The 25701-nt window shown below is 36.3% G+C and overlaps 1 protein-coding gene across 1 annotated transcript in view; it reads right to left on the bottom strand.

Moving 5' to 3' along the window:
* PRKG2 (protein kinase cGMP-dependent 2) overlaps positions 1–25701 on the bottom strand; it is a 94418-nt gene that overhangs the window by 36023 nt on the left and 32694 nt on the right. The window contains exons 4-10 of the mRNA XM_057547033.1: positions 21548–21661; positions 20018–20123; positions 16874–16937; positions 9672–9749; positions 7968–8062; positions 4899–4967; positions 741–839 (exon numbers count right to left, since the gene is read on the bottom strand). Coding sequence (XP_057403016.1) covers positions 741–839; positions 4899–4967; positions 7968–8062; positions 9672–9749; positions 16874–16937; positions 20018–20123; positions 21548–21661 — 625 coding nt within the window. The remainder of the gene's footprint in view (positions 1–740; positions 840–4898; positions 4968–7967; positions 8063–9671; positions 9750–16873; positions 16938–20017; positions 20124–21547; positions 21662–25701) is intronic.

Raw genomic sequence — 25701 nt, 5'->3', positions numbered from 1 at the left:
GTATACTCCCTGCAAGAAAAAACAAAAAACAAAAAAAACTTATGCAGTCCTGATTGAATGCTCTAATTTAACTCAAAGGTCAGTCTTCTAGATCTTTTGACTCTTCAATTTTAATGGTACTATCTGGTGAATATATGCTTAAGTATTCATTCTACAAAATGTTTTAGCAAAGGATTTTCAAATAATTTTAATTTTACAAAGTATTGTTCCTATTAAACAAAAAACCATTTTCATCAGTATTACTACGTTTAGAACCCAACACACAAGACCATGGGCAATAATAGCTCCCTTATATTTTGAAATAACCCAGACTCTAGCCCTAGCTCTTTACCTGGAATCAGAATGAATGGGCTATGCTATGCCTTGGTATTCCTGTTTGATTTCCCTGGGCAAGAGAGCCTTCCTTTCTGAATTGATGTCCTTTTGAACTAAGTCACCAGTCAATGTAAAGAATCCCTTTCCCAAGGTTCCCTATCAGGAAATTTCTTCCTAACATTACTACTAATCACTGAAAATAAGAAACTATTTATTGACAAAATAATAGCCATACTATTATTATCCTGGTAGAGGATACCAGGCAAATGGTATCCTCTTTGTGGAAGAACAATTAAAAGAACTCCCCTAAATTTTCTAATGGCAACACACTAAAAGTTACACCACAGCAAATCACACCCTTCAGTCCTCTTCTTTATCAACTGCCAGAAGTCACATCCGGCTTAGGAAAATATTCCCCCACTTACTTCGCATGTCTTTTTTCATCATCACGGTTCAGGTTTGCCACATACCCTTCAAGGTATTTTTGGAGTTCTTCAAAAGTCCCGACTGTTTGGTTGAATGTTCTAAATGAATAAAATAAGATAAAATAAAAAGCTCAGCGCTGAGAGTTACCATTGCAACTTGCCATTCTTCTTAAGCTCATAAAAGACTATTTGTATGGTTATTCACAGCTTTGCAAATTGTTTTTCAATAACTTACATTACATTAAAATTGCTGTCACCTGTAGAATAGTTATTGGAAGCTATATAATTGATCCTTTGAGTTTCTGAAAGCAAAGAGGCTATCAATGAGAAGAGACACCATTTCTGTAATTTTCCTCCTTGTGGTTCAGGTTTACCAATATTGTTCTTTTTTTTTTTTTTTTTAAAGAAGACAGTGAAAAGGAAATAGGCTACATGATCTGTTTACTGAATCAACAGGTTACATGGGTTCCAGATTTTTCTAACTTTGCTTAACCAAATTAATTAAGCTATTTATTTTTAAAGTCAAGGATACAATTTATCTCTTCTTTGTCCCTAGATAATACTACTCATTTCACATTCCTTCATAATTAAATCCAAATTGTTTACCTTAACTTAGTAGCTCCCTGTCTGAGGCTCAGCCAGCATCTTCCCCTGACCTCCCTCACCCTCATGGATCACAGGTTTGTTACGTGTCCCATCCAATCTGCCTGTCCCCGGTCCCTTGTCTCTGGGAATTCTTACATAGGGCACTGCCCATGAGAAAAAAATAATCCCCTTCCTCACCAAACAAACCTATTTTCTGGATTATCTTTCCAGTGCTTTCCGCACCCCACACTTGACAATCTACCTGGATTCGTGATTTTCAGGGTAGTTCTCTTCCCTACTACAAAACAGTATCCTTCTAGAAACCATGCTTTAATCACCTCAGTAAATCTTAAGCTCCTGGACACAAAAAAATGAAAGGAATGAAAATTTACCTCAAAACACCTAAAACTAATAAACCAGAGTTCACCTCATTAGTGTACTGTTGCCACTTACTGCCTGCCTAGCCCTGAAGACCTCTACCTACATTTAACTGACCACCAACCTACACTTACATTATTAAGTATATCTTATGCACTGTGCTGGGTATTTTCCATTTCCCCCTTCAGATCTACTCTGCACTCTTCTCTGCCCTGCTCTGTGGACCGTCCTTTGCTTACTGTACAGTAGTGAGAAACAAAAGAGTATTGCCACGCAATTTCAAATTCCCAATGGTTGAAATTTTCAAGTAAAAGGAAATACTTCTTGTACTTTGCTTTTTTTTTTTTTTTGGTCTCTTTCATTTTTTTGTGTTTATTTATTTATTTTTGAACATCTTTCTTGGAGTATAATTGCTTTACAATGTTGTGTTAGTTGCTGCTGTATAACAAAGTGAATCAGCTATACGTATACCTATACCCCCATATCCCCTCCCTCTTGCGTCTCCCTCCCACCCTCCCTATCCCGTTGATTTTATTTATTCTACATGTCACCATTATCTTGCTTGCCATGCAACTAATTGAAGTATTGTTGTAAACAAATTTTATTTTTTAAATGTGACACTGGTGTCACAGGTCTATAGAAATTCTCCACAAACTAAAGTTCAAATGGCTACAGCATTCTAGCTGTAACATTCAAGTATGCATTTTTTAAAATGATGAATTAGGAAAGAAGAAATAAGGAGCCATAGGCTTTCAGCCACTATATTTCATTGCAAGGATGGTGCCCTTTATTCAGCCAACATCTGGGCCGCTTCCTGTATGCCAAGGACTACGTCAAACGCTGGCACCGCAACAGCAGCGAACAAAGTGAATGTTTCTGTCCTCATGAAGAAACAGAAGAGTGGGAAGACAGATGTTAAATAAAGCAATCAAATAAAGTGTGAACAATGATGTAAGGGTACTACGGGAGAATTATTACGGGATCTTAATCTAGCTTTATAAGTGATAGCTACGATGATCATATAATTTATCATTCAAACTGAATGTTGTCCAGAGTGAAGGGGAGTGCCAATCATAAACATGTTGGAATAACCAGAACTGTCGCAGGAAATCCAGGATGTAGGTCAACCCAGTCATACCTGATACTCAGTTTCTCTTATGCACAGAATAAATTCATGTAACGTTTAATGTCTCGTTGTGTCTAACAGGACGGTATTCTCTATGTTATAAGAATCTCAACTATGCACATGTAAATTAAGCATTTTAAAATTATAAACTTCCAAATAATTTATAAACTCTATAAAAACCATTGCATCCTTTACATGGATTATGAATACATGAGATATTGTATAAATATTTGGTTATGTGATTATAATAAAGGAAAGGGGGAGGAGTTCTTCCTTTCTATCCTGTTTTTAGTCCTTGCATTTTGGAGCAATTTATAAGATTTTACCACACCGCTAATGCTATTTAGTGCATGCATATATTTTTAAGGAACTCATATACAAAACAATGCATTGTCAGGGCAATACCATATCAATATATTTTCCATTTGAGAGCTGCCACCAAAGATTACCTTCATCTGAACATGCTTTGCACTTCCTAGCCCTATGCCTTTGTTTTTAAGGTTTACTTCACCTGGAGAGACTTCCACATTTCCTCTTTGCCTAGAAAACTCCTGTGAATTTTAAGCCCCATTTCCACACTTAAAAAATAAAGTACAACTTTTCCCACTTCACAGTACTGTGATTGCTTCCCTTCTGAACACATGCTATGGGAACCAAATGGCATGGTGGAAAGACTGCTGAAAGGCACTGGAAGACCTGGGCAGGAGCCCCTGTACCATCACAGATGACACTGTTGGGGCAATTCTTTAACTGACCTGGACTTACTTTTTTTAATCTGTAAGGGAAAGATTAAAGTAACTCAAAGTGATACTAAGAATTATTGTCCTATGTGTGGTGATGGATGCTAACGAGACTTATTGTAGTGATCATTTAGCAATGCATACATATATTGGGTCATTATGTTGTACACCTGACACTAATATAATGTTATGTGTCAATTATGCCTCAATTAAAAAATAACAAAGAAAGAAAGAATTGGTAAGTTTTTAGGCATGTTATGTTATTGTGGTCATGTATTATACATAATACTTAGCTTTTAGAGATGCTACTAAAATTCATAGATGAAATAATTTTATGTTTGGAATTTGCTTGAAAATAGTGTGTAGAAGGCAGGGAGAGGATGGCGAAGTGGTATAGATAAGGCCAATTCTTGATAATTCTTGAGCTTGCATGATGAGGTCCATAATATCATCCTATTTTTTAATATGTTTGAAATTTTCCATAATAAAAAGATTTTGTAAAATATTCCAAAGTCCTTTCCAGCTTTAAATCTCTATGGTTCTATGTTCAATAAATGTTGTATTCAATTAGCAATCATCTACATACTCTTGTGATACCTATTGTCATTTTACTGTTTTTTGTTAATATTTCACACGAGTATGCCCTATTTCTTTTGACTATATGTGGCTTTTGTCAGACAATGGCCTAGTTTTGGTATATTTGAATTTCCTTTTTTATATCTAGATAGTCAATAAATATTCAACTGATTAATGAGAGATCCAAGGAGTCAGATTCAAATTTGATGTGAAGTGAGTTAAGGACACAAAATGAAATATTCTGAAAAATAACCTCAGACATTTAGAGATTAATATTGACACACATCTTTTGCAAACTACTACAAACATTAAATTAAAACTTCTCTGGATATACATCTAGCTAATGAACATTTTACATTTTGAGAGAGAGAGGTTCTCGACGGCTTAGAGCATTTTAGCAAATAAATTATGAAATTGTTCACTACATTGTATGTGGAAAAATCCATGAGGGTACTAATAAGCTTATTTCTCTGTAAGATGCAGAATTTAAAACAGTCTATTGCTGATATTTATGTACAAACTCTGCACACAAAATATTTAGCCTGCCAGCATCTGCCACTGCCACAGACAGATTCAGATCAGAAGGCCCAGTTCCTTCCCATGAATTTTAATAGAATGTACTCGCAGCTGAGGATTGGCCAGCGTTTCCAAGTGGTGATGAAAGGGAAGACAGATGGGCCCTTGTAGTAACAGAAGGCCAAGTCTTCAAAGGTGGCAGTAGCCTGCATTCTCCGACAACATCAGTATACTCACTCACGATCCATAACCAGGCACGCAACATCATTTTCTTCAGCAATAATGTTAGCTGATCTGACATCTTCACTGCAGACAAAAACAGGAAAGTCAATTTTCTAGTGAGAAATTAAATATCCATTTTTATTAGGGAAATCTGCTACTGGTATGAAACACCTTCACTTAAACCTTCCAAAGATTATGCTTTTTTTAAAAAATCATAATTTATACTCTACCCCTTCCCCAAAAAAGGATTTGAAATGTGTCCTAATAAAGGGCATGCACACAAGGAATCCAGAGGACAAGAAGCTAAATGCACTGAGAATGTAAAGGAATCAGTGAGTGCAACTGTGTATGGAATTTCATTCTGCGCTCTGTGTCAGCCCAAATATGATAGCCCTACTCTGATCAAACAGGAATTGCTAATTAATAAGCAGCCAAAATTGAAATGAACTGATCAAGGAAATATACAAGAAAAACATTGAAGTAATTAACTTCTAACAAACCAGTCAGGAATAAAACCTAAAGAAAATGTTTTTAGTGTCATATCACCCAGTGAATTAAAGAAATAGTAAAATCTTTCATTTCATAGTCTAAGATGTACATTTTCCATTAAAATCTCTGAAATCAGAGCATGCCTTACAATTGACGATGAGTCATAGTGTAATTAATAGCACCGTCTTTCTTTCTCAGGGGTACATAATATAATAGTGCATCTTACAATAATCCCCTTAGATACAATGAATTACGGCATATGATCTAATGATGGTAAATTTAATTACCTAATGAATACCAATGGGTCAAGCACCAGGTAAAGTATTTCTTTAGTGACCTTTATTTATGTTAGTTGTCTCCCTCTATTAGTTACAAACTAAAAACCCTGAAAAAAAGGTACATCCAGATGGTACTCAGTGCTCTGAGATTTATTTAAGGTAACTTGGAGCAGCAATCATATTAAGACTGCTCTAAGCAACTTCATCAGAAACAGTATCACAAAAAGTATAGTTCTTTCATCTTCCTTTAGCGATGGGACAGGGAAAACCCTGGCAGCCCATCTCTCATTCCAGAGAGGTCCCCCATCCACACAGCTGGCATCCAGAAACCTTCTAACATAACCCACAGTCCCTCCCAAGTTTACAGGATCCTTGCTAGAAGACACTGGTGAAACATTTCAGCTTGATATGCTTTTGAGTTGGGAGCTGGGTAGTTTACACTCAACTTGTATGTGTGTAGATATCTATATGATATGATCTTGGATATGGGTAAGCTATTTGCTTTGTTAGTTCAAAAAAAAGAGAGGTATGGCATCCCTTTCACTTGTCAGTGTCATGATTTTGACTAGGAATATTCTCTGCAAACAGTGCACAAGTATTAGATGTTTACAAATACACATCTGTTTCTTTCATAATAACTGTGTAAGTGCCATGGATTTATTTTTGCACATAAAATTATGAAAGAACTCCTGGGACTATTTAATGGAAACACATGGAAAATACACAGAATATAAGGAACATTGAGTCACAGTCAGTGGCCCTAAAAAGTGATAGCATAAAAATGCACAAAAATGTAAAAATATTTGTATCCAACTCTCCTCCTCATTGATTTTAGCTTTACATTTTAAATGCTTTGGGGAGTTGTGTCTTTATCAAATATAAATTCCCATGTTTCTCATGGGAAAACACTGTAATTGGCTGGTTGCAACAGAGAGCACAAATTATTTCAGATCCAGCATAACCAGACAGCATATTTCCTTTCCAGAGCTATTTTGAGTCTATAGTGCATTTATAAATAATTCCTCTGCACTTTCAAACTTTAATAGTTTTGCTTGAAGGTATGAGAAAAATAATGTGTTAATGTTAAGAACAAATACATTAAAGTCTTGAATAATGGTATTACATGATTGCATTACATGAACAAATTCATATTCTGTCACAAATAAGCAAACAAAAGAGGACAATTTCCCTGTTATTGAAACAAGTTCATTACCAGCTAGAAAATGGGAAATAAAAATTCAACTTGTCTTTAAATTCAATTTTTATTAAATTGTTTACAAAATAGCTATAACTTAACTTACTAGGATTAAGTAGTTTAATTTTAAGTATTTCTTTAAAAATAAGAGCTTTATGATTTTTAAGGAATCAAATTTGTCTTCAGGTAATATATGAACACTTTTTCTTTGCTCTGTACTTAATGTAATCCTGACATGTAAATCAGCAGAACTAGGGCTTCACAGACAAAAATTAAAAAGGAAGAAAAATGAGCAGACACACTACTCATTTTTATAAGCATAAATATGAAATAAAAAGCATTTAGTAATAACATAAATTTTAAGTGCTTTCTTAATTAATTTCAAGTATTCATTTAAAAACATAATGTAACTCCAAAAAAGAGTGTTGCTCAAAATTCTAACTTGAATTTTTATAAAGTTATTTATATTTAAGAAAAATTTTTTTCAGACTTGAGGTTGTTTTCTGAGTTCCAGGAAGCACATAGTGTCTCCTGAGCAATTTGATTGATCTTTACAAATGTTTCTTCCATAACTTAGATCAACAGTAAATAAACTCATATCTCAAAAGGCCTAAGGTTCAGGCAGAAATGTCAAATACACTATTTTGAGTTGTTTCTAAAGCTTGCAAAATGAGCCAATAAAAATTCTTAAGAAAATATTACCTTTGGCATAATGATTTAAATACACAAATAATACGTAAAGTCATTATTTGATCATTTCTTAAAGGGTAAAACAGGACAATATTTCAAACCTTGAAAATATAAAAACTCACTCTTATGGGAAAATTAAAAATTTCATGTCTTTAATTTCTTTCTCTTTTAAACTAAAAATTCTAAGAGAACACCAATTTTATTTTCACCAACAGACTTAAGACTTTCTAAATTATTTCCTGGGCAAAATTAGTATACTTATTTCCTGCTTAACAATGAATTTTTTAGAATTCAGTTTAAAAATTTTGTTTACTTCCTGGATAATGGCTGCCATTAATTTGGTAGCTCAGTTTGACAACTCTCAATGGGTAGGTGCACATGCAAAACAACCAAAGAATTATTTAAGTATGGAATATAAATTCATGGATTCACCTGATAAGAGCTTTTTCTCCAAAATATTCTCCTTTCTGCAGAGTTTTTATCAGTTGTGGTTGATCATGGCCCTCAGTACTCTGGGTGACTTTTACCTAAATGATGTCAAATAATTTAAGAAAAGAGAGAAAGAGAAGAAAATAAGGAAAATCTGAACACATACCCATTCAACCAGACCCTCCCATTCTGTATAAACTTGACTCAACAAGGAAAAATTAAAGCCTTTGCTTTAACTTTGCAGTAGTTATGACAATCCAACTATAGTCACCTCATTTGGATGGACTAGAAAATCCTGTGATTTAACACAATCCACCTTTTATAAGAGGAAGCTTCTCCATCCAAACCTCACCACTCAAGGTTATAATTTTTTACGTGAATCCAGTTATTCCTTCCTAAGTATGCTCAAAACAAATAATAACGGTCCTGTAGGAACTTTATTTTTTCAAAAAGCCAAATGGAGTTGACAAATCAATCAAGAATAAGACTATCAAGAGTTCTAAATCTCATGTCCATGACTGACTTGTTGATTCCTGTGTACCCTCTAAAACTGAATGCAAAATGTGGATATGGAGGAGGGTCCACAACTTTCATGAGAGTCCCAATGCGATCCACAGCCCAGGAAGGTTCAAGAACCCCCAGAGCAGAGCCAAACACAAACTTCAATATTCCTTTTTGTGGCTAGAATTATTCCAGTTCAACATGGTAAGAAGGACTGCATCATTCTGATTAGAAATTCTGGTTAGCACTTATGGAAATCACAATAAATTTAAAAATTTTTAAATCATAAATGCAATTTGTTTATTAACCAGAATTCTTTCAAAGCATGAGGTCCAGGTTGAGGAGAAATGATAAAAAGTGGTCTGAGTGCTGAAGAGTTTCTGAAACTATTATGTTAAAAAAATTTTTTCCATCACTGGGGGCCCAGTTCAAAGTTCAACCACAAACCAGTTTACAAAGGGCAGTGTCTGATTCTCTGATGATAAACTCTTCCATGGAAGAAAGAGCATTTGTAAAAATCTGACAGTTTACAGACACAGGTGCTCAAGATTTTATCCTTTCCATCAATATTCCACAAATGCTTTTTGTCTCTGAGGAACACTGTAAAGTGTCAAGCTGGGAATAACCGGCAACATGTTATCCACTCAACATCTAGGTAAAAAAAAAAAGATCTGTTGTCTATATTAGCGTAAAATTTTCATCAGCATCTAAATCAACTTGAGCAATTGTGTACGAATTGAAGTTCTGAGCCATATTGTTCTACAGCTTGATGCCTGATCATTCTGTCCTCAATTGTCTAGTTCATTCTCTTCCACCTGTTGTTTGTCCTATCAGTGGGGTGGGGAAATGTTCCAGCCCTTGATCTTAGACCCTTGGGCTGAGAATCACACAGTCATTGGATTATTAGAAATAATCCAGTCATTTTATACACAATGAAACGACATCCAAAGAAAGCCAAGTGACCTGACTAAGGTCACTAAGAAATTACTAAATCAGCTGGAACCCATGACAAGTCTCCTGTGGGCCCAAAGCCAGTGCTCAGACCGCCCCCGCCGCTTCCCCAGGACTCTTCTGAACAGAAGGTCCTTTAACTGCTCACTGCAGACAGAGGACTTAAGCTGCAATGCAGAACACTGCTGCATTTATGGCCAACAGATTTGATACGATTCTTTGATTTACTTTAAGTAAGCTTTAACTAATAGTTACCTTTCCTTTTGCTAAAATGAAAAAGGTACTTCCTTCCTCGCCCTCTCTAATGATGTAATCTCCTTTGTCATAGTATTCCTGTGGGGATGAGAGAAAAAGAAAAAGTTAGATGCAGCGGAGATGTTCGGATGACACAAATGAAATAGAACTCCTGGTGTCTTAGAAATGAGCGTTCCACACCTGTTTCTGTTATTTTTTGCTTATTGTAATTGTAATCTTCTTAAACATTGTAGTCTTAAACCATGAAAAAGTAAGGAGACTTTTGCTTGTTTATCTGCATTTATGTTTATCTTTCATGGCAAAAAAGAATTCACCTGGAATAATGAATTTCAAGCATGGACACTGAAGACACAAAGGGAAACGAGAGCAAGGTAATTATCACCGATCCACAGGTGGGCTTCACCCAAATAATCTAAATATAAACTGTTCAGTGACCTGCATCAGTCTGAAACTGGCGCTAGAGTTTAGAAAAAGGACAAACATTATCTAATAAATTGAAAATATCATCCTCAATGGATATGAGGAATATCAGCCTCAATTCCTAATTTCTTTCAGAGCAATGGTTGGGAAAATTCTACATACACAGTAAGGAGCTCTTTCGTATGGATTCTTTCCAAAGATTTATCATCATGAAAGGTTGACATTAGAATTTTTACATGTAAATTCTGTTTTTCAACAAAGTTTAACCTCATGAAATCCTAAACTGTCACTTATTTCTTCATTTCCCTCATATAGTAGGTGTGTGTAATCAGAGAATTCTTGGCAGGGAGAAGTAATTCATCCATCTGCCAGACCAAAAAAGCAATTCAGTCTCTTAGAAAATAAAAGATGGATTAAACTTTCCATCCCTACTTTGCTTTAATTTGATATTGCCACAAAGTCATAGAACTAAAATGGATCTCTTAATTATTTATACAAACAAAAATGGGCTTGTTTAATTTTCGTAAAAGGCATAAAGAACAACACAATAGCTCTCTCTTATTTTTATTTTAGACTTGAAAATAAAATCCAAACAAAACTACTTTTGTGTCTGCTGTAGTTCAGTATCTTTTTTGGTCATTTACTCTTAAAACATATTTACATTTATGGAATAAACATTACTCCTAATACTAATAAACTTACCTTTTATTTACATAGCACTATGTACATTTTACAAGGCATTCAACATCTCATGGAAGGAAGCAGACTATCTCAGGGGAAAAAGCACTTTGAAACCATAGAAATCTAGATTCAAATCTCAGTTCTGCTTTGAATTTCACTTTCATCAATCCAGAAAATTCAAATAAGGACATTTACACTCAAAGATTGAGAGAAGATAAGCACATTAGTTTTCTATTGCTGCTGTAACAAATAACCACACACACTTAGTGGCTTGAAAGTACCCTCATTTATTATCTGAGTTTCTGTGGGTCAGAGAGTCCAGGCACGGCGTGGTTCACCTGAATTTCTCTGTTCAGGGTCTCTCAAGGCTGAAGTCAAGGTGTCAGTAGGGCTGTGTTCCTTTCTGGAGGCTCCGGGGAAAAAATTGCTTTCAAGTGTAATCAGGTTGTTGGCAGAATTCAGCTCCTTGCGGTTGTAGGATAAGGTCCCATTTCCCTGATGGCTGTGAGCTGGGGGCTGCCCCCTTAGCTCCCAGAGACTTCTCTCCTGTCCTTGCACGGAGCTCCCAATATTTCAGAATCAGTAAGGGCACATGGAATTCTTCATACACTTGGAATCTCTCTGACTTCCACTTCTGCTGCATCTCTCTGATTCCAGCCAGAGAAAATTCTCTGCTTTTAAGGGCCCATGTAATAATACTTGACCCACCTAGATAGTCCAAGATAATCTCCCTTATTTTAAGGTCCCAAACCTTAATTACATCTGCAAAGTTCCTTTTGCCATGTAACATAACGCATTTATGCATTCCAGGATTTAGGATGTGGATACTTTGGAGGGGGTCCATTTTTGCCTATCACCATAAGTCAATTAAAGGCAGTTAATTTTTGATGCATTAAAAGCACCTGAAATGTAGTAAATACTCAGTTAATGACTGCCCTGTTAAGGGGGAGGATGAGAACGGTTTGCTTAGATGTTACTTAAATCTTCTGGACCTCGGTTTCCTATTCTGTAAAATTAAGATGGTATGACCGACCACACCTAACGATGTGTGAGGACTAGGTGAGACAGTCACCTGCTGACTGCTAATTCCTGTGAAAGAGTCTGTGAGCTGGTCAATGTCTTCCACAGGTAAAGTGCATTCCCCAGCCTCCCTGCTGTTAGCTGTGGCCATGTGGTTAACTTCTAGCTAAAAGAGTCTGAGCAGAAGCCATGTATGCCACTTCCATGCCAGGCCCATGAACCATTCCAGACACGTGCCTTCATACTTGTGCCCCAACTGTAACGGCATGTCCCAGAGAAATCTTGGGAGAGGGACCATGTGGAAGATGGCAGAGTAGCCATCAGCTTGGGTTCCTGAAGGTTTCTGAGTAGCCACCTAGGACCATCCTCCCTGGACTGTTATGTGAGCAAAAAAACATGCTTCTGTTCTACTTGGAAAATAATATTTTGAGTTTTTATATCACAAGCTGCTTACTCCAACTCTCTATTTTTTCTCATTATCGCTCTATCACAAACCTTCACTCGATTCAAGTGCGATTTTACCATTGAGATGACTGTGACCCGCAAAGGTTAAGTGAGTGACCGTGACACCGCAGTCCAGGGGTCTTCATGATACAGTTAATGTTCAATTTTCTTTACTAGAACTGCTAGGGTCACGGTAGACGTTCCTGTTTCAGGCGGTCTGCCCCTCAGGCTCTCCTGTTCCTATCTCAATCTCAGTCCCCATTACCCAGACGAAGCAGAAGGAATCTGGAGAATTCTTGGACTGCTTATAGGCTGTTCTTCAGTTATTATACAGCCTCTGGTCTGTGCAGATGTGCAGCTTTAATTTCTGTCGGTCGAATAAGCCAAAAGGCAGAAGCTGGAAAGGGAACACTGAGAAAGAGCTTTGTTGTTTCTTAAGGGTCAAGCTTCCTAGTGGTATTTTTCCCAGGGATGAGTCTTTGTCGCCCAAAACCATGGGAGGAAGATAAATAATACCTCCCAGTGTGTTGACGGTAACTTCATAGATCAGAAAAGGCTGTGGATGTAGATCAGACCAAAAATATATAGTGGTAAGTACTGGTTACGATGCCAGACTAGCCAGTGTTTGTCAGCTGGGGAGTGCAGCCAGTCTAGCCAGGGTGGTCATCAAGACCAAAAAGAGAACTGCAAACAGTGTGGTTTACTGTCCTGTGGTTACATTGCAAAGGGGTCCCTTAGAGGACCAAGAAGCCATAGACCCTACCCTGTGAAGCGATGGTTTTCAAGCAGATTTTACCCTGACCTACAGTAAGAAATATATTTTACATATACACCCACATACACACATGTGAGCGTGCACACACACATTTGTATAAAACTGAAACATATCTGAACAATATTTATGCTTACTACTCTGATATTTTTTTAAAGTGTTCCTCTAAATTGATTTCATGACCTACTAATGAGTTGTGTCCCACAGACTGAAAAAGAAGACATCTAGAAACACTGAGAGTAGGTACTTAGTATGTGGCAAAAAGGAAAGTTAGGAAATCAATTCCAGGGCAGACTGAGAGACAGAGGTTAAAAGTAAACCATACACTGGATAAAAAAGAAGAAGAAGAAAACCATACATCAGCAACTGCTAAAGATGGAAAGAGTTTTTCATGTAAAGAAAATGCTCATTCTGTGATAGCTAGCAAAATGATAGATAGAGCCTGAGTGCTTGTAAATAGAATATATGAAACCAGAATTAAAATCTAAGGTGACGGAGGACAAAGACAAAGAAGCAAGCCTATGATTTCCTTAGTTTCTTTAGTGTGCAGCTAGAAATCTTCATCACAAAGAAGAATTGATGAAACACAGTCAGATGTATGATCACACACACACACACACACACACACACAAACCCTGCATCATGTGACCATGTCCCTAAGTTGATTGTTTAAAAAACTGTATACATTTATTGGGGTTTGTTACCAGCTATTTTTGTTTGTCCAAGTACAGTAGTTAAAACACCTTAGAAATTTTAAAGCAAACACACCTGGATCAGGCGGACCCTATCAACCATTCCGGCATAATTTAGTATCTGATTGCTTATTTCTAAGGAACCGGAGCCTACAAAATGAAAATCAACAGAGATTCCTCCATTTGGGTGAGCCAACTGTATAGAATTTTGTAACTGAAACACTGAGACAGCCCGTAGAGATGTGAGCCAGCACCCTCTTATTTTATAGATGAGATGATGCTCCCCACAATTAACTGACAGCTGCGAGGGACAGAGGCTTGACCATAAACCTTAATCTCCAGACTTTGGACTAGCTAACTTTCTAGGACACCTAGCTGCCACCCCTTTAATGAACAGGTCCATAAACTGGCAAAATCGACAATTATCTCAACTTTTTTATGGTTCTAGATGTAACCATTAAAATGAGAAAAACCCTCTGGCTTCTGCAAGTGTTAGCAGGAACTATAAGAAAGGAAGACTAGACTTTCAAAAAATGATGAAAAATGGAAAACTTGTGACTAAAGAGGCAGACTATGGCAAACCCTAAATATATGTATTCAATTCATAACTTTAAACTTTAAGAATCGTATTGTTAAAATGTTAAAATGTGGATTTCCGGGTCCCTACCCCAGAGTTTCTGATTCAGTAAGTGTGAGGTAGTACCTGGGAATCTGCCTTTTAAGCAGCATCACTGGTGATCTGATTAAGGACAAGGGCATTTCACATTCCCCACCCCAGCCCCACTCCCACTAGAGCTCCAGTTTCATGAACGATGCCATGTCAGAGTGGCAGTGCAGAGGGTCACTGGGTCAAATACCAAATCTTTGTAACAAAGAGTTCGGTAACTTTTCTATCCACCACACAGTCAAATCCCAGGCTTCCCGGATCTCTCACTGAGAGTGGAAACAGAAACTCTTCCCACTCTTGTCTTCCGTACTACACAACTGCCAGGTACAGAAGTCACATTGTCATTTTCACTATCATTAATAGTCACACTGCATTTGGAATCTGTGTCATGCTTCAGGGTGTTCATTAGTTAACTCTTAAAGTGCACCAGTGAATATGTTTCTACTTTTCCCACCCTCTTTTTCCCATTAGACCACGAGAAGAGGTTTAAAGGCAATGTCTGCCTCCAGAACTGAACACTTTGGGTGATTTATGCTAAAGCAAGAAATGCTGTTGGAACACTGCACATTCGGGCCATGTGGTCTAGGACTTCAACAAACAAGTCTTAACAAACACATCAGACCACCTGCTTGGTGATGGGAAATTCTGATACTCCCTCCCCGCCCCCTGCACAAAAACTTAAAACCACCCAAAATCAACTCCTAAATAGCATGCCAGATTCAGCCTGTTTTTCTCAAAGATTAAGGAGCCAGTTTGTGGGACAGCTGGCCCTGGAGCTCAGCAGGTGCTCTGTCATAACTCCAATGCATTAGTGATTGGCTGTGGTCAGGACCCGGTTGATGGGTCATTAGTCCAAGCTATGCTGGTAAATTATGTGCTTTTCTTAGGCGCTAAATAGATCCCATTACTCCCTTGTTAATCACTTTCGAATTTGTGAATTTTCACACATTACAGAGACACATTTGTTTGCCAGGTATGAATAAAGAGCCCTTTATAAACCACGCTGCTGTCTGCAAATGCTAATATATAATAAAGCCTTCTAGGGTGTTTTAAAAGATGAGACTTTCAAATTCGAATTGTGCGTTAGTTAATACTAGGTTGGAGCCCCCATCTATATATTCTGTAGCTATTGCCTGTGGGTACTATAAATATGTCTAATTTACCATTTATTTTTAATGATACTAAATTTTAATATTTTCTGTCAGCATGGAATTCCCCTCTGGTGAGTCTACTCTATTAGTGTTATATTAAAAACAGATTTCCTCGGTTAACAAAAAAATATAGGGCCTCTCCAGCTTTAAAAAAAACACTCAGAAATTAGGATGAATTATTAATTTGTAACATCTGTGATTGGGTTATGTTACACTGAGAAAATCCCAAGAGATGCAGGGCAAGCAGTCCTCTTGAAAATGACTTCATATCTGAACGCTCTGGAGACACAAGGCCAGGCACTGTGTCATCATGGCCTGTCCTTGATAAACTGCTGGATGGGTTCCAAGAATTGTAAATGGAAACATTACTGGTGTCACTTACACTTAAGGATAAAATGGTTGGTGCTCCCTTCTCAACAGGTATTAGTTTACATTGTATATTGAGATTGACAGAGGCATGAATCTGTCAACAATCAGTCTTGCAGGGTATTTTTTGTCTCCCACTGAGAATAGCTTTACAAAATCTTAAAGTCTACATCTGACTCCTTTACTATTCCTTACCTCCTTTAAGTTCCCGAAAAGCAATTTGGTTTCAATGAAATTGACCCACACACACCAAAAAAAAGTTAGACAGAGGTTATTTACTTTGAATATTAATCTCTGAAGAGGTTTTCGTATAATGCATATTATTAGAATCCAAGGTACATGTCATAAAAGCATTATTCACAAAAAGACTTGACTAGTCTTGGACAAGAACCAACCATCTGCATGATGCCTAATATGAATTTTTGAACACGTTCCAATACGCCATTTCCCCCTAGATGTTAAAATAGGTAAAGTGCTTCTTAAGTACAGGGTTTTTTTTGTTTGTTTGTTTGTTTTAATGTCTTTTCATAGCCTAGAATTTTCAAGTATGGAGTGTTTCATAGCTTGATTCAGAAGCCTGTTCACGAAAGTCCCAATATACCCTTTCTCTACTCCATTACCTAATTATGCATCACTGACTCCTTCATACTACGAAAACTCTGTAAGGGATTGTGATGTTAATTGCAGAAAATCAAATGCCTCTTGAGTGAGGCAGATTAGTTTTATAAAATATACTAAAACGATTAAAATATGTAAATCAAATGTCACTTTACACATGCAAATCCGATTTTCTTTTATATATTTCAGAAGAGTGCCCGAACCCCACCCCAGCCCCTTAATTCAGTGTGAGTTTTCACAATAGAAAAAGGCTCCCGGTCTCTGTGGACTGGTGATCACCATCTTTTCCTTTTTAATCATTTACAGTGCTAATAATGACTAGATTATATAATCTTTTAATGAAATATAGTTTTTACTTTAAAATTTCTTACCACTTCCAAGCAGTCAATGATCTTGGTTAATTTATCTTCAGGTAAATTCTTCAGCAAGGATACGCTGCAAAATTAAAAAGAAACCTTTATTTAATTATCATCCTGAATTAAACTATAAATATACACCTCTACATAGATTTATGCATGCATTTAAAAAATATAATGCACTTTAATTTTTCCAAAGTAAACCTCCAAATATATCACACATAAATAACTGAATTTCAGATACAATGAAATTATATAATCACATATAACAGCAGACATTTATCACAGGTAAATAAATACAAATAGTAAGACCCCATGAAAGGAAAAAAATCAAATTTTGTTTCTTTGGAGAAAAAAAAATTACATTTGTTGTTGGCTTTCGAAGTGAATCACATCCAGAAATGTGTTCCACATCTCAATATCTCTTTTATTAGCATGGATGAGGACCTCTGCTTCCAGAGGAGAATCAGATTTTCATCTAAATCCTTGTAATTAAGTAAAGACTGAATCCAGGAGGGAATGTAAGAATTAGCATGGAAATGATCTTGATTATTAGTCATATTGTACTGTCTTTTAAAATTAATGGTAGCCAGAGGCACGTAATAGGAACATTTTTACAGACAATAATAATATACAGAGAATGATAGAATACTGAAATTGTTTGAAAAAAATCAAAAAATTCCACTCAGTATGATTAACCCATCAGTATGATTAAATTGTTCTTTTAGAGAAATTTCTGCTTTACCCATTTTCACTCAGGACTGTTGAAATAATTTCTATAAGATAGATACTTCTTTCTTACCATCTAAAATCTGACACCCCTAAGGTAAAGATGATGCTCTTCCATAAATACATGATTGGATCTGAGTTTTGAAAAGAGAGCTCTAGACTCATTCTTGAACACATGCACCAGGAGGCATGTAGCCAGGAGCTGGGTCTAAGAATGTCTGCATCTGAATCATTTGTAATTGCAAAACACTGGAACATGCCCAATGGGAGAGCAGATAAATGAACTGTGGTCGAGTCAGATAACAGAACTCTACAACAGGAGAAATGACTGCACTAACCAAGTAGATGAACCTTAAAAAATGTATTGAGTGAAAAAACTGACTTGCAAAAATAACACCAATTTTGTAAAGTTCAAAAATAGGCTAAACCAAGCTACAGGCAAAATAATAAAGAGTAGCAAGGTTACGATTACCAAACTTCAGAATACAGACTACTCCAAGGAGAGGAGGTACCCCAAGGAAGGCTAGAAAATGACATAGGGGAGCAAATGAGAATGGCAACAACATTGTTAACTTTCTACTTAGGCTGGGCCATAGCTTGATGGGGCTCACTTTGTTATTATGTTATTATAATTTACATATGTACTATGTATCATTTGATACATGTCAGATACTTCATGATAAAAAGATGTAAATGGAAAAGAGCTTACTGTATATTATGAAACAAAGAGAAATGTATTTCTCTAATATGTCTCCTTATGGATGAAAAGGTAAAAGGGTTAACCAGAACTTTTTTCTATATAGTGGCACACAGAAGAAAAGGGAATACTTGTTATTCCTTTGGTTTAATTGACTAACACATGCCCTTCATGAAAGTTCTACTTCGGGTCCAAACTGGGCGCTGTAGCGTTAGTGAAAATTCTCTCCTGTAAGCCTATCATCTTTGGGGATTGGTGAGGAAATTGATATGAGAAAAAATCTTTTTTCTGTCTCCCCTCTATGAAGGCAGAGATCAGGTTTATCTTGTTCACCACTGAATCCACAATGTTTATGCCTGGCAATAAGTACTCATTGAACGAATGCATGAATGAGATAACAAAAAGAAGAAAAGGAGGGAAGGAACCTGTACTAGTAAATTCTTTGAGCTCCCTCCACTAAGGCAGAACACACTAGACTCCAAGGGAAAACCTAGTGGCTCAGGTTTTATCTCAGACATGATGCAACCCATGGGCACCTGTTTATTTATGCATCCTTTTTTGGCCCTTGCATAAGTGCAGTTTATTAGCTTTAAATACTGACCTGCATAGCTCAGTTGCTGGATTTTGAGATTACCTATACTCAGGTAGACCCCACAACATGATGGCTAAGGCACTGATTGTCATATAGGTAAGGCACCTTCTTGTCATTACTGCAGCTCTCTTCCAGGAGTCATTATTGTTTCCGGGAAAGTAAATCAGCAAGAGTCCATATGAAAAACCTCAATGCCTGCAATGTTCTACTGATTAACAATACCTTCATTCAATATTCACTGAGTCCTCACTATATGCTAGGCACGGCACAGCCCTAAAATCATTGACTTTGCAGGCTAGTTATGCAAGATAAAGTCACTATACTTAAAAAGAACTTAGAATTTATTTTTGGAAACCACAGGATATTTTATTGTTATTACCACTTATCAAAGGTTACATTTCATTACAGTATGTATTGCAGTTTCAGAGACTGTCAAATCTCCCACAAAAGACACAGAAATAGTTTAAATAAGGAACTTATACTTTCCAAAAAAAATGTTTTTAATGTGTAGCTGACCTTTTCAGTTACATAGGTACTTGTTTCTCTGTAATTTGATGCGTCCAAGTTGTTGGGGGTTCAGAACAGTTGACAAAATGTGTATGTTCCAAGGATCCATGTCATGATAGCAAGCATAATAACATTTTTGGCAAGTTAATTTGCTGCAAATAATAGTAATTTGGAAGATTGTGTGGCTATGCCAATGAGAAAAAATGTCTCAGGTAAAGCAAGTAAAGATAGTAAAATAATTTATTTTAATATTATTCTAAGCAAAGCATTATTATCTTTTGTTATCTACTTCCAAATTATAGGACATCTTTCAAAGTCAACTGAGCCACCCAAGTGAATATTTTAGGATTTTATGCACATTATTCTATACTATGTGTAATGACTCCATCAACACAAGGGCAAAATTAGCAAAAGAAATAAATCAGTGAACAAGGCTAATGGGAATGAAACATAATTCTTCATATATATAGTGGCATTTACTGCAAGAGAATACTTTTGTTCCTTTGGCTTAATCATATGGAAAATGTTTAAGTAAGAAAGACTGTAGTAAAATAATTACTCTGATAAAACCAACATATCCACAATATGGCTACACCACCTTCTGCTCTTTCTGCCACCAACGTGTTATTCTTACCTTCTGAGGAAGTTTCTGTACTGTTCATCTCTAGCTTGAGCTGTCCTTCTCATTATATTCTGGAACACCTCTCGATCTAGTGCCCATGTTTTAACATTGGTAATAGCTTTAGAAAAATCAAGAAAATAATAAAATATCATTTAGCTCTTAGATTAAGAAAACATTCCAACATGTTAATCAATAAATTTTTCATGTACTCTCATAAAATGATATTTCTTGGACAATGCATTATTTAAGCATGCAAATGGAAGGAAGTAGTGATGTAAAGAGTAGGTAATTTTACAAAATCATTTTTGGCTTTGAAATAAATGATGATTTGAAAGTGAGCAGCAAAAGATTTCCATTCTAATTATGTTTTGCTTAGGATGATATTAAAATTAGTTTGCAATCCCTAATTACACACTACATCATCAGGAGGTATTTTAGATTTGTGCTGTGATACAAAAGAAAGCCAGCCAGCCTGTAGCTAATCCAGAGAGTGAAGAATTCACAAGCAGATAATTGAAAGTTAAAGATCTCTGCATGTGAGTCTGTTTTTATGTCTTTTTATGTTGTTTAGACACTGTTGCTAACGGGAGCCAATATATTTTAAGAATCTCTATGGTTACTTTTACATAAAATATATAAAATCATTTTCAAAGAGATTATGCAAGACAGTTTTTGGGACAACCTTTTCATAGGAAAGACATTAAAATCAAGAATAAAATCTAAAAAGGAAGAAGAACAGAAGTAGCAGCTCTAAAAAATCTGTATGAAATTATGGTAGTAAGATATTTTTTAAAGGAGTGATGAGAGCCTACAGAAGAGATCAAAATCAAAATCTCTGGTTTACTAAACTTTAGAGTGAATTAGAATTATTTTGACATTCTTGTTAAAAATAGAGATCCCTGGGCCCCATTGTCAGAGATTATTTGGAGTGGAGCCTCAGAATCTGCATTTTTATCAAATACTGCAACAATGCTGACACACATAACCTCGTCCCAAACTCTGAGAAACACCACATCTAAGTAATTCAGAAGAAAACCCGATATTACCATGAATAAAGTCGATAAAAACAAGAACCCTAAGGAGAAGCAATTGAACTAATCCCAAAAGTCACTCATGAAAACTCTCATTAATTAATTCATATCCTTTTTGATATTTATACACTTTTATTGGTTTAATTAAATTTTCTGGTTTGTAATATGGTCAGAACCTCATGGAGAATAGAAAGCAAACATGCTGGATGAGCCAAAGGCAAATGTCTACATAATAAAAAATTGAAGTGGCAACGACAGCAAATACTGGAATCAATTCTGTTTAAAGCCATATTCATATTTTATATACAGGTATCTGACGGAAAGGTCTTTTTAAGCTTGAATCATTTAGACAAGGGCTTCAATATAAATCCTTTTATAAGCATAGCCTTTCTATTAATAAGAGCATATGGGGCACAATGGCAGACAAAAAGACTCAGGATGCAAGAGTGTCTTAGGTTATCTTTAACGTTATGTAACAATTTAAAAAATACAGCATTTCATCTCCTGTTACCTTTCACAGAGGCAGTTCTTGTACAGTTGTATAAAATGGCTAGTTCCCCAAACGTCGTCCACATAGGAATGGATGATAGCCATTTCTCCCCTTGGAACACCTCTAGTCGACCCTCTATCAAGTAGAATGTAAGAAAACACAAGTAATCAAAATCCACCTGGATTCCATAAGTTAAAAAAAACAATCAGAAGGTATACAAAGCATACAGGTAAGATATCTTATGATTCTCATTACAATAAAGTGGTTAAGAATGCAGACTGAAGCCCACTCTCTATTAGCTGATTAGCCTGAAGAGTTACCCACTCAGCCTGGGTTCCTCATCAATAATGGGGATAATATTAATAATATTTACTTCATACAGTTGTGAGAAGTAAATAAGTTACTATAGGTAAGGATCACAGATCCATGGCTAGCACATAGTAGATGCCATGTAAGTGTTAGCTGTTGGGACTTCCCTGGCGGTCCAGTGATTAGGATTCTGTGCTTCCACCGCAGGCGGGCACAGGTTCTATCCCTGGTCGGGGAACTAACATCCCGCCTGCTGTGCAGTGCAGCCAAAAAAACCCCACAAAAAACAAAAACAAAGTCCCATATTATTATTATTATGATTGTTACAAAGCTCTTTCCTGAAGCAGTGGATGGCAAGTGTTTCATTTAAAATTCATTCTACCCCATGAAAAATGTAGCACATGAAACTACTTCTCTTGCACAAGGAACACAACAATCGCTGTATGTCTTGAAAACACAGCACAGGTGTTCACACTGGCGGAAGGACTAACTCGTCATAACTGAGAAGTATGCTGGCCCCGGAGTCAGGCTGCCTGGCTCTGACTAGTCTTTGGCCATGTGACTTTGTGTACGTTACTTCACCATGCCTTGCTTGTTGCCTAACCCCTCATTCATTGAAATGCATTAATAAATGAAGTCACTAAGAAGAGAATTAAAAGACAAGCCACAGACTGAGAGAAAATATTTTTGCAAAAGACACATCTGATAAAGAACCGTTTTACAAAATACACAAAGAGCTCTTAAAGCTCATCAGTAAGAAAACAACCTAATTAAAAAATGGCCAAAGACTTTAACAGAGGCTCACCAAAGAAGATATACAGATGGCAAATAAGCATGTGAAAAGATGCTCCACATCACATTTATTAGGGAAATGCAAATTAGAACAACGAGATACTACTACACACCTAACAGTATGACCAAAATCTGGAACACTGACAACACCACATGGTGGAGAGGATGTGGAGTAACAGGAATCTCATACATTGCTGGTGGGAATGCTAAATGGTACAGCCAATTTGGAACAGTTTGGTGGTTTCTTACAAAATTAAACATACCCTTACCATACAATCCAGCAATTGTGCTCTTTAGTATTTATCCAAAGGTGCTGAAAACTTAGGTCTACACAAAAACCTGCACACAGATGTTTATAGCAGCTTTATTCATAATTGTCAAAACTTGGAAATTACCAAGATGTCCTTCAGTGGGTAAATGGATAAACTGTGATACAACCAGACCATGAAATACTACTCAGTGCTAAAAAGAAATGAGATACTAAGCCATGAAAAGACATGGAGGAATCTTAAATACATATTACTAAGTGAAAGAAGCCAATCTGGAAAGGCTAAATACTATATGATTCCAAGTATGTAACATTCTGGAAAAGGGAAAACGACGGAGAAAATTAAAAGATTAGTGGTTGCCAGCAGTTGGGGAGGAGATGAACAGGCAGAGCACAGAGGATTTTTAGGGCAGTGAAAATACTCTGCTTGATATTATAATGATGGATATATGTCATTATACACTTGTCACAACCTAGAGACTGTACAATACCAAGTATGGACATTGAGTGATTACGATGTGTCAATGTAGGTTCATCCTTGGTTTAAAAACAACTGTACCTTGCTGGTGAGTAACGCTGATAACAGGAGAGGCTGTGGATGTGGGGGGGCAGGGGTATATGGGAAATCTTTGTTCCGCCCTACCAATTTTGCTGTAAACCTAAAACTGCTCTAAAAATTAAAGTCATAGAAAAGAAAAAGATGAGTGCTTGACACCAATCTTTGGCTAAGCAGAGTTTGGGGGAAGGGAGAGGCAACTTCCTCACCATGCTTCTGCCCTGGCAATTCTCTTCTCTTTTTCCTTCAAACTAATGCAAATAAAACCTTAGCTAATCAAAAGCATTTGCAAAAAAGACCTATTCTTAGAGGAAGAAAATGGTGGGGTTATTTCTCTTTCCCTTGAAGAACTGGTCTTTCCTTCTCCTAATTCACCACTAAGTAGCTCTGGGTCATCTCTGTCCACCCACTCATTCAATGCATCTGATATGAATACCTATGCCGTGCCAGGAACTAGCCCAGGTGAAAGAGAGACAGGGTAGACAAAACAGAAAAGATATTTATCCTGTTAGAACTTATATTCTAGTAAGAAAGAAATTCTGTTTTGGGTCCGAATCTTATATATTAGTTATGCAATTTAATAATTTCTCATTATAACTAAATTCTATTCCATCAAATCTACTTAGCTGCACTGTTGAGTTAGTATCATGGAATTTTATGCATTTCAAGTTTTTTTCTAGTTCGTTATGGCACATGGGACTTGAGCAACACTGAACAATTATATGGAACACCAAAAGTCTAAGCTAAATATGCTTTTACTATTTGCTATTCTTGCTATATTCTATAAAGGGGAGATTTTGAATTAACAAACTAATTTGCTCGATCAATTAAATCACACAATTCAATTCTTAGATAACATCATAATTAATTCAAATAAGAAAGCATCCAATTTTCATTTCCATGTGTGCTATAGCCCTGACTTCAATAACTATATTGATACTGACTTGTGTTCAAACCCTTCTCTCCCCAAGCCTTTCATCAGAGTTGCTGGCAAAGAACAAGATGAGCTGATATGAGTTTCTCATCCTTCCTTGCAGGTTTCCTAAATATTGGTTGACTTAATGCCCTATCTTCTTCTCTTGACAGAATGTTCTAGTGTTGCTAAAGTAGAAGTGAAAGAGCCAAGAGAAAAGTTGAAAGAGAGGGAAATTGCTCTGGGTCACCTGTCCCTAAAACTTGAAGGCTGGCTAAATTAAGACTGTAATTCACTTCTTGGGGAGAATAATTACTTGAGGATGACTATAGTTTTAAGGCCGTCTACAAAGACGTACATGGCAAATAATACACTAATAATTATGCAACTGGCATGTTTAAAGAATCAAAATAGAGAAAACAATCTTTTATACACTGTCAATAGATGTGTATTAATTTGTTTGGATAGGCAACTTCTGCTCCACACCTAAGGCCTCAAGGAAATGAGAATAATAAAAGCATTGCTTAACTTTGTCTCTTGGTTTCTGTGATTCTTTTTACCCCTCCTTTCTATACAAGGATTTGTCTAAAGTTGCAGGCCACTTAGCAGAATATAACCTCCCACGGGAATCATGTCTTATTCACTTGTGTCTCTCTCAGAACTCAGCACTGGGCTTTGACCATAGTTGGCCATCAATAAAAAATTATAAAGTTTATAAAGCATTACTTAGATCGTCAGGACCTACAGTGCAAAACAAAAGGCCACAGCACATCCCAGGTTACCACTACCTCTGGGCAAGCCAGTTAACTTTTTTCCCTAAAACTCAAAAATTTGGGGCAATTCAGAATTTGACAGGGCATTCAATAACCGTAAGCCCTGTTCAGATAATTTCTTGCTTCTATATCTAAAAAAAAATTGTTGAATTCCAGTATAAGATTTATGCGTTTGATAAGCATTTGAGAAATAAATCCTTTTCCTATCTAACCATTATAATCTACCCAGCATGGAAGCATGTTCAAGTGATCATGTATGGAGGAAGCCATTTAAATGGTTCTAAAAACACCAGCTTTAACCTTAAGGCATTCCATTTGACTTATCTGTTGGTTAATTGTACCTAAATTGTCTTTTGAAATCATTGGTATATAACGAAAATATTTTACAAAGTCACAAAAATAATTGTTTTCTTTTCCATGGTACAACAATGTGAAAAGGTCAACACAAGCAGCAGTGTTTTGAATACTCTGAAACACCTTCTTGTATATGTTGAGTGAGTGGCACTGTGATTAAAAGTATGGACTCTCTAATCAGACTGTTTAAATTTGCATTCTACTTCCACC

Source organism: Balaenoptera acutorostrata, chromosome 5, assembly GCF_949987535.1.
Source record: "Balaenoptera acutorostrata chromosome 5, mBalAcu1.1, whole genome shotgun sequence".
NCBI lineage: Eukaryota > Metazoa > Chordata > Mammalia > Artiodactyla > Balaenopteridae > Balaenoptera > Balaenoptera acutorostrata.
The sequence above is the reverse complement of the archived record's forward strand: the minus strand, read 5'-3'. Positions and strand labels throughout refer to the sequence as shown.